This window comes from Lissotriton helveticus, chromosome 3_1 (assembly GCF_964261635.1).
Source record: "Lissotriton helveticus chromosome 3_1, aLisHel1.1, whole genome shotgun sequence".
NCBI lineage: Eukaryota > Metazoa > Chordata > Amphibia > Caudata > Salamandridae > Lissotriton > Lissotriton helveticus.
Window position 1 is genome coordinate 1,134,555,258 of NC_136061.1, and position 17,040 is coordinate 1,134,572,297.

A 17,040-nucleotide genomic window follows, 5' to 3' on the forward strand; every position below is an offset into this window, starting at 1 on the left:
CTGGGGCTATTCTACGGTAAGGAATCTATCACTAACTAATGTCTCTTACAGATATATCGTTAACCAAGTAGTAACTTGTGCTTTAATTGGAGATGTTTTTGTTATTTTTTCTTTTGAGTTTTTAATCCTAGGGATCTCAAGTTTTTCTTTTAATGCTGAAACCGTAGGAGCGGAACTACACCCTGCTGTGGTGGCCACACTTGAATTTTTAGGTCGGATAAGTTCACGGATTCAGAAAATTAGTAATGCACCCATAGCACCAGCACAAACCTGAATCTTTTCAATTGCAAAGCTATCGCATAACGTCAGAGACGTGAGTTCCAAAGGTCTGAGATAACTGGTTGTTTCCCACAAAATGACTGAATTGATGGAATACAACCTGACCTCGCAGAAACATTTGAAACCACCAATCCTACCCGAGAGGCACCACAAAATAAGGAAACTGCAGTCCTGTGATAATGCAACTCAGCATTTTTTTAGGGCTCGCCTGGCGTTGGAGCGCGAAGCGCTCCCGCCAGCGAGTTCTATAGCCGCCTTGCTCCCTGTCAAGGGAGTAGCAGCTGTGAACGAGCCCGACACAGAGCTGGGAACGAGCCGACCCAGGTCTGTGAACGAGCTTCAAGGTTGAGCAGCTTGTGCACGTTTGTTGGACATCAGGCGCTGCAAGCCCGCCAGACGCCACAAGACCAATTATCCCAGCAGGAGTCTCCACTTCCTCAGGCGCTGCAACAATTATCACAGCATGAGACCCACTTATCACAGCATGTCAACAGGCGCCCCAGGCTGCTGGAGCACTCAACTATAATTAATGTGTAGTTGAGTGCTCCAGCAGCGTGGGGGCTCTCTGCATGCTGTGATAATTATCACTTTGGGGCCTCATGCTGTGATAATTACGGCGGCATGCTCTATTTGCAGCACTGAACATTTTCAAAGAAGGCGAAGCAGTGACATTCATTGAGACACTCACCCTCACGCCCTCACCCCCTCACCCCTCACACACCTCCTCACCCCCTCACCTTCACACCCCCTCACACACACCCTCACACACCCTCACATACCCTTACCAGCACAGCAAAACACAACACAGCACAGCAAAACACAACACAGCACAGCACAGCAAAACACAACACAACACAGCAAAACACAACACAGCACAGCACAGCAAAACACAACACAGCACAGCAAAACACAACACAGCACAGCAAAACACAACACAGCACAGCAAAGCACAACAAAGCACAACAGAGCAAAACACAGCACAGCAACACACAGCACAGCAAAACACAACACAGCACAGCACAGCAAAACACAACACAGCACAGCACAACGCAGCACAGCACAGCAAAACACAGCACAACACAACACAGCACAGCAAAACACAACACAGCACAGCACTGCAAAACACAACACAGCACAGCACAACGCAGCACAGCACAGCAAAACACAGCACAACACAGCACAGCAAAACACAACACAGCACAGCAAAGCACAGCACAGCAAAACACAGCACAACACAACACAGCACAGCAAAACACAGCACAGGACAGCACAGCAAAGCACAGCAAAACACAGCACAGCAAAACACAGCACAACACAACACAGCACAGCACAACACAGCACAGCAAAACACAGCAAAACACAGCACAACACAGCACAACACAGCACAGCACAGCAAAACACAACACAACACAGCACAGCAAAACACAACACAGCACAGTACAGCAAAACACAACACAGCACATCACAGCAAAACACAACACAACACAGCACAGCACAGCAAAACACAGCACAGCACAACACAGCACAGCAAAACACAGCACAGCACAACACAGCACAGCAAAACACAACACAGCACAGCACAACACAGCACAGCAAAGCACAGCACAGCACAGGACAGCAAAACACAGCACAACACAGCACAGCACAGCAAAACACAGCACAGCACAGCACAGCACAACACAACACAACACAACACAACACAACACAGCACAGCAAAACACAGCACAGCACAGCACAACACAGCAAAACACAGCACAGCAAAGCACAGCACAGCAAAACACAGCACAGCATAGCAACACACAGCACAGCAAAACACAGCACAGCAAAACACAGCACAGCAAAACACCGCACAGCACAGCAAAACACCGCACAGCAAAACACAGCACAGCAAAACACAGCAAAGCAAAGCACAGCAAAACACAGCACAGCAAAACACAGCACAGCAAAGCACAGCACAGTAAAACACAGCACAGCAAAACACAGCACAGCAAAGCACAGCACAGCAAAACACAGCACAGCATAGCAACACACAGCACAGCAAAACACAGCACAGCAAAACAGCACAGCAAAACACCGCACAGCACAGCAAAACACCGCACAGCAAAACACAGCACAGCAAAACACAGCAAAGCAAAGCACAGCAAAACACAGCACAGCAAAACACAGCACAGCAAAGCACAGCACAGTAAAACACAGCACAGCAAAACACAGCACAGCAAAACACAGCACAGCAAAACACAGCACAGCAAAACACAGCACAGCAAAACACAGCACAGCACAGCAAAGCACAGCAAAACACAGCACAGCACAACCAAGCACAGCCCAACCAAGCACAGCCCAACCAAGCACAGCCCAACCAAGCACAGCCCAACCAAGCACAGCCCAACCAAGCACAGCACAACCAAGCACAGCACAACCAAGCACAGCATAACCAAGCACAGCATAACCAAGCATAGCGTAATAAAGCATAACAAAAAATAGCATAACACAACACAACAAAACATAGCATAGCAAAACAAAGCATAGCATAGCAAAACACAACACAACATAGCATAGCATAACAAAGCATAGCATAACAAACACAACAAAGCATAGCATAGCATAACAAAACACAACATAGCATAGCATAACAAAACACAACATAGCATAGCATAACAAAACACAACATAGCATAGGATAACAAAACAAAGCATAGGATAGCAAAACAAAACATAGCCTAACAAAACATGGCATAACGCAACATGGCATAACAAAACATAGTATAGCAAAACATATAATAGCATAGCAAAACATAGCATATCAAACACAACAAAACATAGCATAGCAAAACAAAGCATAGCATAGCAAAAGATAGCATAGCATAACAAAGCATAACAAAGCATAGCATAACAAAACATAGCATAGCATAACATAACAAAACATAGCATAACATAGCATAGCATAACAAAACACAACATAGCATAGCATAACACAACATAGCATAGGATAGCAAAACTAAACCGAGCATAGCATAACAAAACAAAGCATAGGATAGCAAAACAAAACATAGCCTAACAAAACATGGCATAACACAACATGGCATAACAAAACATAGCATAGCAAAACATATAATAGCATAGCAAAACATAGCATATCAAACACAACAAAACATAGCATAGCAAAACAAAGCATAGCATAGCAAAACAGAGCATAGCATAACAAAGCATAACAAAGCATAGCATAACAAAACATAGCATAACAAAACATAGCATAGCAAAACAAAGCATAGCATAGCAAAACACAACACAACATAGCATAACAAAGAATAGCATAACAAACACAACAAAGCATTGCATAGCATAACAAAACAAAGCATAGGATAGCAAAAAAACATAGCATAGCATAACAAAGCATAGAATAGCAAAACAAAACATTGCATAGCATAACAAAACATAACATAACAAAACATAGCATAGCAAAACAAAACATATCATAGCCTAGCAAAACATAGCATACCAAACACAACAAAACATAGCATAACAAAACATAGAAAAACAAAGCATAACACACACAAGCACACACACACAAGCACACACACACAAGCACACACACACAACCACGCACACATAACCACAACCACGCACACATAACCACAACCACACACACAACCACAACCACACACAACCACACACACAACTATCTATCTATCTATCGCCCTCACTCTATCTGTCTATCGATCTATCGCCCTCACTCTATCTGTCTATCTATCGCCCTCACTCTATCTATCGGCCTCAGTCTATCTATCTAATCGCCCTCACTCTATCTGTCTATCTATCGGCCTCACTCTATCTAATCGCCCTCACTCTATCTATCTATCGCCTTCACTCTATCTTATCGCCCTCACTCTATCTATCGCCCTCACTCTATCTATCGCCCTCACTCTATCTATCGCCCTCACTCTATCTATCGCCCTCACTCTATCTATCGCCCTCACTCTATCTATCGCCCTCACTCTATCTATCGCCCTCACTCTATCTATCGCCCTCACTCTATCTATCGCCCTCACTCTATCTATCGCCCTCACTCTATCTATCGCCCTCACTCTATCTATCGCCCTCACTCTATCTATCTATCTATCGCCCTCTATCTATCTATCTATCGCCCTCACTCTATCTATCTATCGCCCTCACGCTATCTATCTATCGCCCTCACTCTATCTATCGCCCTCACTCTATCTATCTATCTTTCTATCGATCTATCGCCCTCATTCTATCTACTTATTTAGATACTGATCGCCATCACTCTATCTAGCTATCTATCGCCCTCACTCCTATCTATCTATCTACCTATCTATCTCGCTCACTCAATCTCTCTATCGCCCTCCCTCTATCTATCTATCCCACTCACTCTATCTATCTATCCCACTCACTCTATCTATCGCATCACCACAGCATCACTAAGGGGCACAACAACATCACTATGCGCTACCACAACAACATCACTATGCGCTACCACAGGATCATTGAATGCCACAGCATCACTAGTCGCCACCACAACATCTCTCAGCCCCACCACAGCATCAATCTGTGCAACCATTTACCAACAACTGGGTCAAATATGATCTCTCAATGTTTCAAGCTTTATTACAAATGTCACAAAAAGAGGTTAGTATTTCACTTCTGTTCTTGGATTTTCGTCACAATAAAATACACTGAACATATTCTTCAGAAAAGTTATTTACAAAAGTTTAAGCTATTGCCATTATAAATTACAATAACTTTTATTTAAGTATTAACCCCTTCAGTGCTAATGACAAGGGTAACTCGTCATGGAGTTTCCATTGATTTAAATGGAAGTTACATTGAAGCGGCGGAAGATGCCTAGCATCCAAGTGGTTAATTATTAAAAAAATTCAAAGCCATTGTTATTTGTAATATCAATACATCTAAGTCACGTGAATACAACACATATTGCATTACAAATGCTATAGGTGTCACAAGTTATAACTATTGGCATTGTAAATGACAAAGCTATTATTTTTGCTATTTTCAAAACCAACACATATATAACAAATGTGTCATTTACAATACCAATAGCTCAAACTTTCCTAATGCGAGACCTTATGCATTGCAAATGCTTGTTTATGTTTGAGTCTGCGAGAGCGTGCACTAGCATTTCGAGAAAACTCATGCATCCATAAAAGGCTTGGCGCCTGCCCATTGCTCACCATTTGTTGGCTTGCCTGGCACTCTTCTTTTCAGCCTTATAATTCATCAAGGCAGGCCTAACATTACCGTTCTTATCTGTGGAGCAGCGATCAAGCCCAGATTGGTTCAACTTAATGCTTTGCCACTGCTTCCAACATGATTTTGGTTTAACATTTAGTGTCCTGCAAACAGAAGGTGTGTGACTGGCACAAATGTGTATAGTAGGACAAACACAATTGCAAAGATTTATTTTCTATAGTCAACTTGCTTTTAATTTGGCAAGTCTCCTTTTCTCACTTTGCTCTCGTTTTGTTTGCTCATGGGCTCTGTTTTCAAAAGATGAGGATTACCTTATCGCAAACATTGTTTCTTGTATAATTTCAGAAATTATGCTTTAACACATAATCATGAAGAACAGAGCCATCTGCCCCACTCCAATCCACCCCATCTGGCTCCACACCAGCTTACCCACTCAATTGGTCCACTCCTCTCCAATACAAACCACTCACTCCAATCCACCACAATCAATCCTCCCAACCTGCCCCACTCCAGTCTAAAGCAATCTGCCCCACTCCAGTCTAAAGCAATCTGCCCCACTCCAGTCTAAAGCAATCTGCCCCACTCCAGTCTAAAGCAATCTGCCCCACTCCAGTCTAAAGCAATCTGCCCCACTCCAGTCTAAAGCAATCTGCCCCACTCCAGTCTAAAGCAATCTGCCCCACTCCAGTCTAAAGCAATCTGCCCCACTCCAGTCTAAAGCAATCTGCCCCACTCCAGTCTAAAGCAATCTGCTCCACTCCAGTCTAAAGCAATTTGCCCCACTCCTATCGTTCGCACTTCGATCTGCCCCACTCCAATCTAAAACATTCTGCCCCATCCAATCAACTCCAGTCCACCCCACTCCATCCAGTCCACCCCACTCCATCCAGTCCACCCCACTCCATCCAGTCCACCCCACTCCATCCAGTCCACCCCACTCCATCCAGTCCACCCCACTCCATCCAGTCCACCCCACTCCACCCCACTCCATCCAGTCCACCCCACTCCATCCAGTCCACCCCACTCCATCCAGTCCACCCCACTCCATCCAGTCCACCCCACTCCATCCAGTCCACCCCACTCTATCCAGTCCATCCCAGTCCATCCCACTCCATCCAGTCCATCCCACTCCATCCAGTCCATCCCACTCCATCCAGTCCATCACACTCCATCCAGTCCACCCCACTCTACCCTATTCCACATCACCCTATGCCACTCCAATCTACAACACTGCACTCTGTCACAGAATTCTACTCCCCTCTACTCAGCCCTACACGACCACTCCCTTCTATGATACTCTACTCCAACAAATCCAGTCTACGACACTACACTCCAGGACACTCCACGCCACTAACTTTTAGCAATGCTGAACAGTTGCCACACTAGTGTAAAACATGGCAAAGGCACATAGCCAAAGTCAATAGCTCTTGTAATGGCGCGACATATTGTCTTTGCCAATGCTGGTTTAGAACTGTGTACAATCATTCTCTCACACTCTCTCACACTCTCTCACACTCTCTCTCTCTCTCTCTCTCTCACTCTCACTCTCACACTACTCACAAATACTCACTCAAATAGTCTCTCTATACTACTCACTATCACTCACTATCAAATATTATCAATACTCACTCGAATACTTACTGTACAACTCCATAATGCTCTCTACTCACTGTAATACTCAATATGAACTACTCGCTACTACTCACTCTACTAAATAGCATCTAATGTATAGTACTTACTGTAATACTGTACTACACACTCTGCTACACTCTCTACTACTCAACATTACTCACTCATAATTAGTCACTCGATACTACTCACTCTTACTACTGAAACTAAAAATACACTTTGTATATGTAAGGGTGTGGCTGTGCATGTAAATGGGTGTGGCTCTAGGACTCTTTACTACTCACACTCACTATTTAATTCTCACTCTTTCCCGTTTTACTACTCGCTCTCTTATACTCTCTTTATTAATAACTCTCTCCTACTCACTATCAACTACTCACTCTACTACTCTACTACTTACTCTGTGTGTGGGTGCTAATGCAATAGGTCTCGCATATGCAAGCGATTAAGCCATTGACAATATAAATAACAATGCCATTTATTTATGATTAAAAAAAAAAAAATGTCCTGAGCCATGCCAATAGCTCTACCTTTAATAATGCCGAGACAATTGCATTGTAAATGCTTGTTACACCTACTACTACTCTGTGTTGATGAGTGCAGGACTTGGGTGCCTTTACATTTCTTCCTTTTTGATAACTTTAGAAAGCTCTCAAGTGGTAGCTGTGGAGAGGAGCCTTCAGACTTAGTCCAGAAGGAGCTTACGTACGGAGCTTGTTTTACCATTATTTAATCTTATGGTATAGCTTAAGTGAAAAAGAACCAAGCCGTGTAGTTCTAAAAATATGTACTATAAACACTCACTAACACATTGCAATATCACCTACCCCAATACGCGCACACATTTTGGAAATGGAACACGTAAGTAGCACAAATACACAGTGCTCTCCAGGGGGGACCAAACCATATCCTAAAATAGTGGAATGTGAACCATAATAAGTTGAGAATGGACCCAAAGGATGTAGAAGAGCTGGGTGTCCAAGGAACCGCCCTAGGTGAGTATCTAGAAATCCCCAAGGGGGTAGTATGCAGAGCTGGACTACGACTGCGCGCTCCATGTAAATGGGTAAGTTGCGGTTCCAATTTTAAAGGAGGACGACCCTTCCCAGCTGATTCTGAAGACACCCCTTGGAAGATGGAAGGTTGGACAGTCACCTTATTTGTGGATACTCTAGGAACTAGCATACCTACACCAGGGAAGCATCTTAAACCGCCGTAGACCACAATGGAGGACTTCAGAAAAGATGCTGCTGGCGAAGGTGAAATAATCTGGCGGAACCCAAAGTAGGATTCAAGATGAGGTACCTGCAAGCAGAGGGGCCAGACTCTATCCCACTCCGGAGTGACCAGGAGGCATGGAAGACGAATGTCCACCGATGTCAGAGATGCAGGAGAGTTGACGGTGCCCTTGAAGTTGCAGCTGTGTGACCAGGCGAGGATGTAGAAGACCAGGAGCTGTTCACCAGCTGTCCCACGTTGATGTAAAGAGCCAAGGGTTCAGTGTCCGGCAGGGGCACCAACAAGGCTTGGCAACATCAACTAACGTAGTCTTAGAAAAAGGCACAGTGTGTGGACCAGCTAGGTCCAAGAGACTCGCCACAAGCAGTTAAGTCAGAGCAGGCCCTGAGCAAGCGGGGAGCCCACTGGAGCCAAAGAAGATCCTCGAGACGACCCGAAGTCACAGTAGTCTCAATAGGACCTCTAGCAGCTCACCAAAGAATGCAGAGGATGCGGTGCAGGCAAAGATTTTGGCTGCAGAATATGCTTGGGCCTGGAGCTTTTTGGAGCCCGAAGATCTCTGGAGGAGAGAGTCATCAAGCCTTGACAACGGCAAGTCGACTCGTTGCACAGGGGTACTGCTCCAGCGGTTCCGACAAGACATACTAGCTTCAAACTTGCAATGAAGACAGTGCAGGCCTCGAGGGATTGCAGAACCACCACCTGTGTTGCTGAACCTTTTGGAGTCCGTAGCAGCTCAGGAACAGCAGACCGGTCAGCTTCGTTGCGGTGCCTGTAGATGCAGGGGAGTGACTCTTTCACTCCAAGGGAGATTCCTTCGGGTGTCTTGGTTGTCCACAGGCCTTGGGAAGAACCTGTATGGAGCACAGGAACAAGCGTTGCAGAAGACTGGCAGGATGACGAGACCAGGAGCAGCAGAAGTCTTCCCATTTGCAGTCTTGGTTCCCAAAGCGAAGTCCAAAGTGCCCAGGCGGTTGAAGTTGAAATGGTTTTGGATCTGAATCTTGTCCCACGATGAATCTAGGGACCCACCCACAGGTAAGCCTGTAAGTAACCTAAGGAAAGGGTTGAGACGATTCAGGTGTCCCTCACCGAGGAGGGGACCTAACAGTGGGGAGGGTACTCCCATGTTCTTTGTCCAGTTTTGTGCCAGAGCGGAATCTAATGGCTCCGTGAACTGGTTTCAACTGCAGTGTGCAAGGAGAGCACCAAATATGTCTTCAAAGCAGTCTAGTGGTGCTGGCAAGTGCCCCCACCCTGTACCAATACAGTAAGTCCTGTCTGGGAGGTGGTCACACCTCCCTGTGACAGGAAACCTATTGTCCTGCCTTCCGCTGCTCGACCTTTGCTCAGCAACAGGACGGAAGAGTTATGTCCCTGGACGGCAGTAGCCATAGTTTGCTGTCCGGGTCTAGAAGACTGGTACTGGGAGCACTTTGGTCCTACACCGTACATAGAAACCTACTCCAACAACGTTTACGGTGTTGGGATATGATTCCAACATGTTTGATACCAAACACGACAGGGTTTGTTACAGCCAGTTTAGAGATAGCCCTTGCGTAATAACGCATGGCCACTCTATATATCGTAATGACTAATGCACTTACAACAAGGGAAAATGGACTCTGAGGGTCGTAGGTTGTCCTGCTCGTGCAGGGGCACCCTCACACTTAGAACCGAGCACCCTGCCTTCAGGATTGAAAGGCCTGCCTTAGGGGTGCCTTATAGGTTTTAAGTGCAGTGACCTCACATATAAGGAAACTTCTATCTCTTGTAAGCGGTGCTAGCACCAGCTTACACAGGCTGCAATGGCAGGGCTGTAGTCACAATTTCAGTGGTCTCTCATGGGTGGCAGAATGCATGCTTCAGCCCATGGGAGGCCCCTGATGTATCTATGCCCTGGGTACCTAGTACCATATACTAGGGACTTACAAGGGTACACCAGTAGCCAATCTGGAGTGTACTGAAGTAGTCACTATGTCCAATTTAGGGAAGCACAGACACTGTGGTCCTGATAAGCAGGATCCCAGTCAGAATCGTCAGTAAAACTTGATGACACCAGCAAAAAGTGGGGGGTACTATGAAACCAGATCCTTCTTTCCTACAGGTAGCCTAAATAAAACTCCTGCTTCCTAGAAGCAGTACATCACCCAGGCCAACCAGTCGCCTTCATGGGCTTTCACCCATTGGCTCTTCCTGCAGTGGACTGGGCAGGCCCAGGAGCGGGAGGGAAGAGTAGCAGATGTGGGCCCCCCTTCTCTTCTCCCAGTGCAGGCCTCCGTCAGCAGTCTGTGATCAGCGTGCAGCTGCTCACCTTTCGACCCAGCGGGCCTCAACCTCTGTTCAGCAGCGCAGTCTCTCGCTCTCCTACTGTATCATTCTATGAGCCACGCTAGTGATAGATTCCTTACCGTAGAATATCCCCAGACGTCCGACTGGATCCGGAATTTTTTGGCGTAGCAGTACCCATGCGCGTCGGTAGGCGTCGTCCGCCGTCGGCGCCGTGATGACATCGTCGGAGTACTTAGACGCCGCCTCTGCGTGCTGACGTCAGTTCTTCTTTTTTCCGCGCCAGCAAGCGCAGATCCGGAAAAAGTTGTACCCTAGTCAATTTTTGACTAACTTTTTACGATCCTTTTTGCTCTACTTTCGAAGTCTCTCGACAACGACGGTGCCGGTAGGGATGTCCTGGTTCAAGCCCTGCGCCGACTGCAACCGACTGATGTCGGTTACTGACCCCCATCGCTGGTGCCTGCACTGTCTAGGCCTGGACCACGACGACAAGACCTGCTCCGACTGCCGGGCCCTGACGTCTAAAGCTAGACGGGAGCGGTCCCGCAAGCGACTCGAGCTTCGGCAGTCCGCCCGCGCCTCTCGAGGTCCCAGTCCGAAAGGAGGTCGACGGACCGGTCGCGGGGCCGGAGTAACCAAAGTTCTGGGAGTCGTCATCGGTCTTCCGAATCGAAGACCTCAGGTACGAGGCACAAGAAGTCAGAGGCACCATCGCTCTACTGACTCCCCACCCCCTGGGCCAGAAGTATGTGTTGTTACTCCCACTACTTTCTGGTACCCAAGAAGGGCAAAGGGAGCCTACGCCCTATCTTGGACCTACGGAACGTCAACGGCATCCTCCGGAAGGAGAAGTTTAAGATGCTGAACAAAAGAGTGCAATGGGGGTCTAGGGGAATTTATTTACTGACCCTGACATCTCAATACCCCTACTTGATTATAGCAACAACAAAAGAAGAGATGTCCGGTCAAATGAGAATATATGTGTGTGTCCTGTACTAGATGCTAGAGAAAGCTAGGAATCATACAGCAACCAAAAGGATAACACCTGGCTGAGAAACTCCCATCAACCCACCCTTCTGGCGGAGCATCATCATGTGGGATTAGGTTGTGGATCCAAACAACGCCCACTCCATCAAGTGATGGTGCGGAGATGGATACCGAAGGTGAACTCTACCCAAGGTGTTTCTCAAATGGTGCTGATAGGGTGCAGTGCTAAAGTGTAAAAATGTGAGTGAGAGTTGAAAATGACTACTAGGACAAAAAAATAAGTTTAATCAGGATTATCCAAGTGTCAAGGTTAAAATGACGCCTAATACTCTGAAAATATAACTAAACAATGGCGCTGTGCAGAGAGGTCAACATGTTTCAGCCAAACGGGAAACACTGTCCGCCTTTCTTCCGGACCAAAAAGATGAAAAGCTACTGCAAAAGTGGAAACCTGTGTGAAAATAATGTGAATGTGTATTAATAAAATTCATATCCTCCTACCAGGAACTTGGTGAAGATGAATGTTATCCTTTCCCAGCTTTTTGTGGGAGAATGGCGTCTGAACTCAGACGTGGCGCGAGGCCTCATTCAGCAGTGGGGAGAGTCTTGCTTAGATCTATTCGCCACAGAAGAGAACGCGCAATGTCATCAGTTCTGCGCGTTGGAATTTCCAAGGCAGCACTCGCTCGGAGATGCTTTTCGTCGCGAGTGGAGTTGCGGTCTATTGTACGCCTTTCCGCCTATACCACTTCTGCCCAGAGTGCTGAAGAAGATCAGGCGCGACCGGGCCCGGGTTATCCTTGTGGCTCCAAACTGGGCACGAAGATATTGGTATCCAGCGCTACTCGGCATGTCTGTCGATCCCCCGATTCGTCTGCCTCTTCAGGAAGACCTTCTGTCGCAGCAGCAGGGAACGGTCCTCCACCCGAACCTGTCCAGTCTCCACCTCCATGCTTGGAGATTGAGGCCATTTGACTTGCCTCCTGAAGTTTGTAATGTGATTCTGGCAGCCAGGCGTCCCTCCACAAAGTCGGTATACGCCTGCAGGTGGAACAGATTTGTGGCATGGTGCACAGCAAAGGCTGAGGATCCACTCTCTGCCCCCCTTTCTGAGGTTCTCCTCTTCCTTCTTTCTCTTGCACAGCAGGGCTCTGCTCTGGGCACTATCAAGGGCTACCTTTCTGCCTTCTTAAAGCTACATGATCAGCCTTCTTTGTTCAAGTTTCGATTGTTGACAGATTCTTAAAGGGCATCACTCATATGTTCCCTCCTGTTCCTTTCGTGATGCCCCAGTGGGACTTGAACCTGTTTCTAACTTACCTGATGTGCGCTCCCTTTGAGCCACTTCATAACTGTCCTCTCCGTCTTCTTCCTCTGAAGACTGCTTTCCTGGTTGCCATCACCTCTGCCAGGAGAGTGAGTGAGCTCCAGGCTCTTTCCTCTAAACCTCCTTTCCATTCTGTCCATCCGGACAAGGTTGTGTTGCGGGCAAGACCCTCTTTCCTGCCCAAGGTAGTCACAGCCTTCCATATCGGGCAGTCCATCACCTTGCCCACCTTCTTTCCGCCTCCGCATCCCTCGAAAGAGGAAGAGAGGCTCGACCGTCTGGACCCAAAACGTGCGCTCTCATACAATCTGGATCGCACACGCCAGTTCCGGGTGGATGACCAACTCTTTGTTGGTTACGTGGGTGCTAAGAAAGGACGGGCGGTGCACAAATGGACCATCTCTCGGTGGATCGTGTTGTGCATCCAGGCATGTTACTCTTTGGCTAAAAAGGAACCTCCTGTTGGGCTGAGGGCCCATTCCACTCTGGCCACGGCGACTACTACTGCCCTGGGCCGGGGAGTCCCCTTGCAGGACATTTGTCAGGCAGCTACGTGGGCCTCGCTGCACACATTCGCAAGACACTACTGCCTGGACAGCCAAGTCCGGAGGGATGGCTTCTTTGGCCGTTCCGTCCTCCAGGACTTTCTGGTGTGATTATTGGTTCGCAGACCCACCACCGGGGTTGGTATTGCTGGGGTATCTATTCTACGGTAAGGAATCTATCACTAACGTGTCTCTTTCAGATGCACAAGTTACTACTTGTGTAACAATATATCTGTAAGAGACATTAGTTAGTGATAGATTCCTTACCGACCCACCCATCCTCCCCGTTCTGCGAACCGATATCTAGGGTTAAGGTCATCCCCTTTCAGGGCCCTAGTTTCATGGCACTAGTGTTGGTTTTTATCATGGCTTCGCGGTTCTGGCGCGGAAAAGCTGTGTATAAGAACTGACGTCAGCACGCGGAGGCGGCGTCTTAAGTACTCGACGACGTCATCATGGCGCCTCGGACGACGCCTACCGACGCGCATGGGTACTGCTCCGCAAAAAATTTCCAGATCCAGTCTCATGCCTGGGGCTATTCTACGGTAAGGAATCTATAACTAACTAATGTCTCTTACAGATATATCGTTAACCAAGTAGTAACTTGTGCTTTAATTGGAGATGTTTTTGTTATTTTTTTCTTTTGAGTTTTTAATCCTAGGGATCTCAAGTTTTTCTTTTAATGCTGAAACCGTAGGAGCGGAACTACACCCTGCTGTGGTGGCCACACTTGAATTTTTAGGTCGGATAAGTTCACGGATTCAGAAAATTAGTAATGCACCCATAGCACCAGCACAAACCTGAATCTTTTCAATTGCAAATCTATCGCATAACGTCAGAGACGTGAGTTCCAAAGGTCTGAGATAACTGGTTGTTTCCCACAAAATGACTGAATTGATGGAATACAACCTGACCTCGCAGAAACATTTGAAACCACCAATCCTACCCGAGAGGCACCACAAAATAAGGAAACTGCAGTCCTGTGATAATGCAACTCAGCATTTGTTTTTATGTTTGAGTCTGCGAGAGCGTGCACTAGCATTTCGAGAAAACTCATGCATCCATAAAAGGCTTGGCGCCTGCCCATTGCTCACCATTTGTTGGCTTGCCTGGCACTCTTCTTTTCAGCCTTATAATTCATCAAGGCAGGCCTAACATTACCGTTCTTATCTGTGGAGCAGCGATCAAGCCCAGATTGGTTCAACTTAATGCTTTGCCACTGCTTCCAACATGATTTTGGTTTAACATTTAGTGTCCTGCAAACAGAAGGTGTGTGACTGGCACAAATGTGTATAGTAGGACAAACACAATTGCAAAGATTTATTTTCTATAGTCAACTTGCTTTTAATTTGGCAAGTCTCCTTTTCTCACTTTGCTCTCGTTTTGTTTGCTCATGGGCTCTGTTTTCAAAAGATGAGGATTACCTTATCGCAAACATTGTTTCTTGTATAATTTCAGAAATTATGCTTTAACACATAATCATGAAGAACAGAGCCATCTGCCCCACTCCAATCCACCCCATCTGACTCCACACCAGCTTACCCACTCAATTGGTCCACTCCTCTCCAATACAAACCACTCACTCCAATCCACCACAATCAATCCTCCCAACCTGCCCCACTCCAGTCTAAAGCAATCTGCCCCACTCCAGTCTAAAGCAATCTGCCCCACTCCAGTCTAAAGCAATCTGCCCCACTCCAGTCTAAAGCAATCTGCTCCACTCCAGTCTAAAGCAATTTGCCCCACTCCTATCGTTCGCACTTCGATCTGCCCCACTCCAATCTAAAACATTCTGCCCCATCCAATCAACTCCAGTCCACCGCACTCCATCCAGTCCACCCCACTCCATCCAGTCCACCCCACTCCATCCAGTCCACCCCACTCCATCCAGTCCACCCCACTCCATCCAGTCCACCCCACTCCATCCAGTCCACCCCACTCTATCCAGTCCACCCCACTCTATCCAGTCCATCCCACTCCATCCAGTCCATCCCACTCCATCCAGTCCATCCCACTCCATCCAGTCCATCACACTCCATCCAGTCCACCCCACTCTACCCTATTCCACATCACCCTATGCCACTCCAATCTACAACACTGCACTCTGTCACAGAATTCTACTCCCCTCTACTCAGCCCTACACGACCACTCCCTTCTATGATACTCTACTCCAACAAATCCAGTCTACGACACTACACTCCAGGACACTCCACGCCACTAACTTTTAGCAATGCTGAACAGTTGCCACACTAGTGTAAAACATGGCAAAGGCACATAGCCAAAGTCAATAGCTCTTGTAATGGCGCGACATATTGTCTTTGCCAATGCTGGTTTAGAACTGTGTACAATCATTCTATTGTATAAGTTTCCCTATCACCACACACATATTAACACCAGCATCCTAATTTCTCCACACAGCCTCTATAGAGCGGTACTCATTGGGGATTTAAGTTGCTTCTGCACTACTGCTATATCTGTAATAAACTTAAGCTGTTTTGAAAATGTTGTTAGTTGCCATAGGTGCAGCTGCTTAAAATAGCATTGGTCAGAGGCCTAAAGGTATTGAAAATCTACAGCCCAATCAAAAACTTTTTATGCTATTGCGCTGGGACACCTCTCCTCGAGGTAACTGAACGCGCTTTATAAAACTCTGTATTATTATTATTATTGCTGGTATGGGTATTTGTCTGTACTGCTGTAGATATCTGACCTAATATCTTCGTTTAGGAGACTGTGCGCAGTTCTAGCTGAAACTAGCATATATTTTTACATATTTGTATACAGGTAGAAACACGTACAAAATATTAAAGATGTAAAGGCACCTTTATATATAATTGCATAATGATTGATCGTTATATTCTTTTGCAATTTGTTCATTTTACAAATATCACCTCTGTAGAGTGGTAAGTTGGACATTTACAGTAAGTTTAGCTGTATATAAGCAAAAAGGAGGGTGCTGTAACTTTTTGTTTTCCTCTTGGCAAATATGCTCCTATTAATGTTTTCTATTTATCATTTTCAGCACGAGTGTCAGCATCATCATCTTAAGAACAAGAAACATTCTAAAAAAGCTAAGAAGCATCATAGGAAGCGTTCTCGTTCACGTTCGGTAAGCATTTTCCTAGGTTCTAGCCTCTCCGTGTTTTGCATCTTTTTGCATGACTGTTTCTTGAGCTTCCAAGGATTTTCTTAAATTGTAGGGTTCAGAGTCTGAGGAAGAGGATTCAAAAAAGAAGCGTCAAAGATCAGAATCCCGAAGTGGTTCTGAGCATTCCTCCACTGAAGAATCTGGTAAGATATGTCTCATTAATTTTTTTGCATTTATTTAAAAAAGACATTTGTGGTTTCATCGTATCGTAATCTCTAATTTCGTTTTCGTCTAATGCAGAGAAAAGTTATAAAAAGTCAAAGAAGCACAAGAAGAAAACAAAGAAAAGGAGGCATAAATCTGTAAGTATTGTTGACTTTATTTTGAAAGTCAACGTGGGCTGACATTTTGTGGTTTGATTTTAACACC

At 46.2% G+C, this 17,040-nt stretch overlaps 1 protein-coding gene across 4 annotated transcripts in view; it reads left to right on the plus strand.

The window, feature by feature from the left end:
• PRPF40A (pre-mRNA processing factor 40A) overlaps positions 1 to 17,040 on the plus strand; it is an 879,874-nt gene that overhangs the window by 596,795 nt on the left and 266,039 nt on the right. For 2 of the 4 annotated variants that reach the window (XM_078681728.1, XM_078681729.1), the window contains exons 23-25: positions 16,546 to 16,632; positions 16,724 to 16,814; positions 16,912 to 16,973. In XM_078681728.1, coding sequence (XP_078537854.1) covers positions 16,546 to 16,632; positions 16,724 to 16,814; positions 16,912 to 16,973 — 240 coding nt within the window. The remainder of the gene's footprint in view (positions 1 to 16,545; positions 16,633 to 16,723; positions 16,815 to 16,911; positions 16,974 to 17,040) is intronic. The other 2 variants (XM_078681731.1, XM_078681732.1) reach the window with 1 other exon arrangement.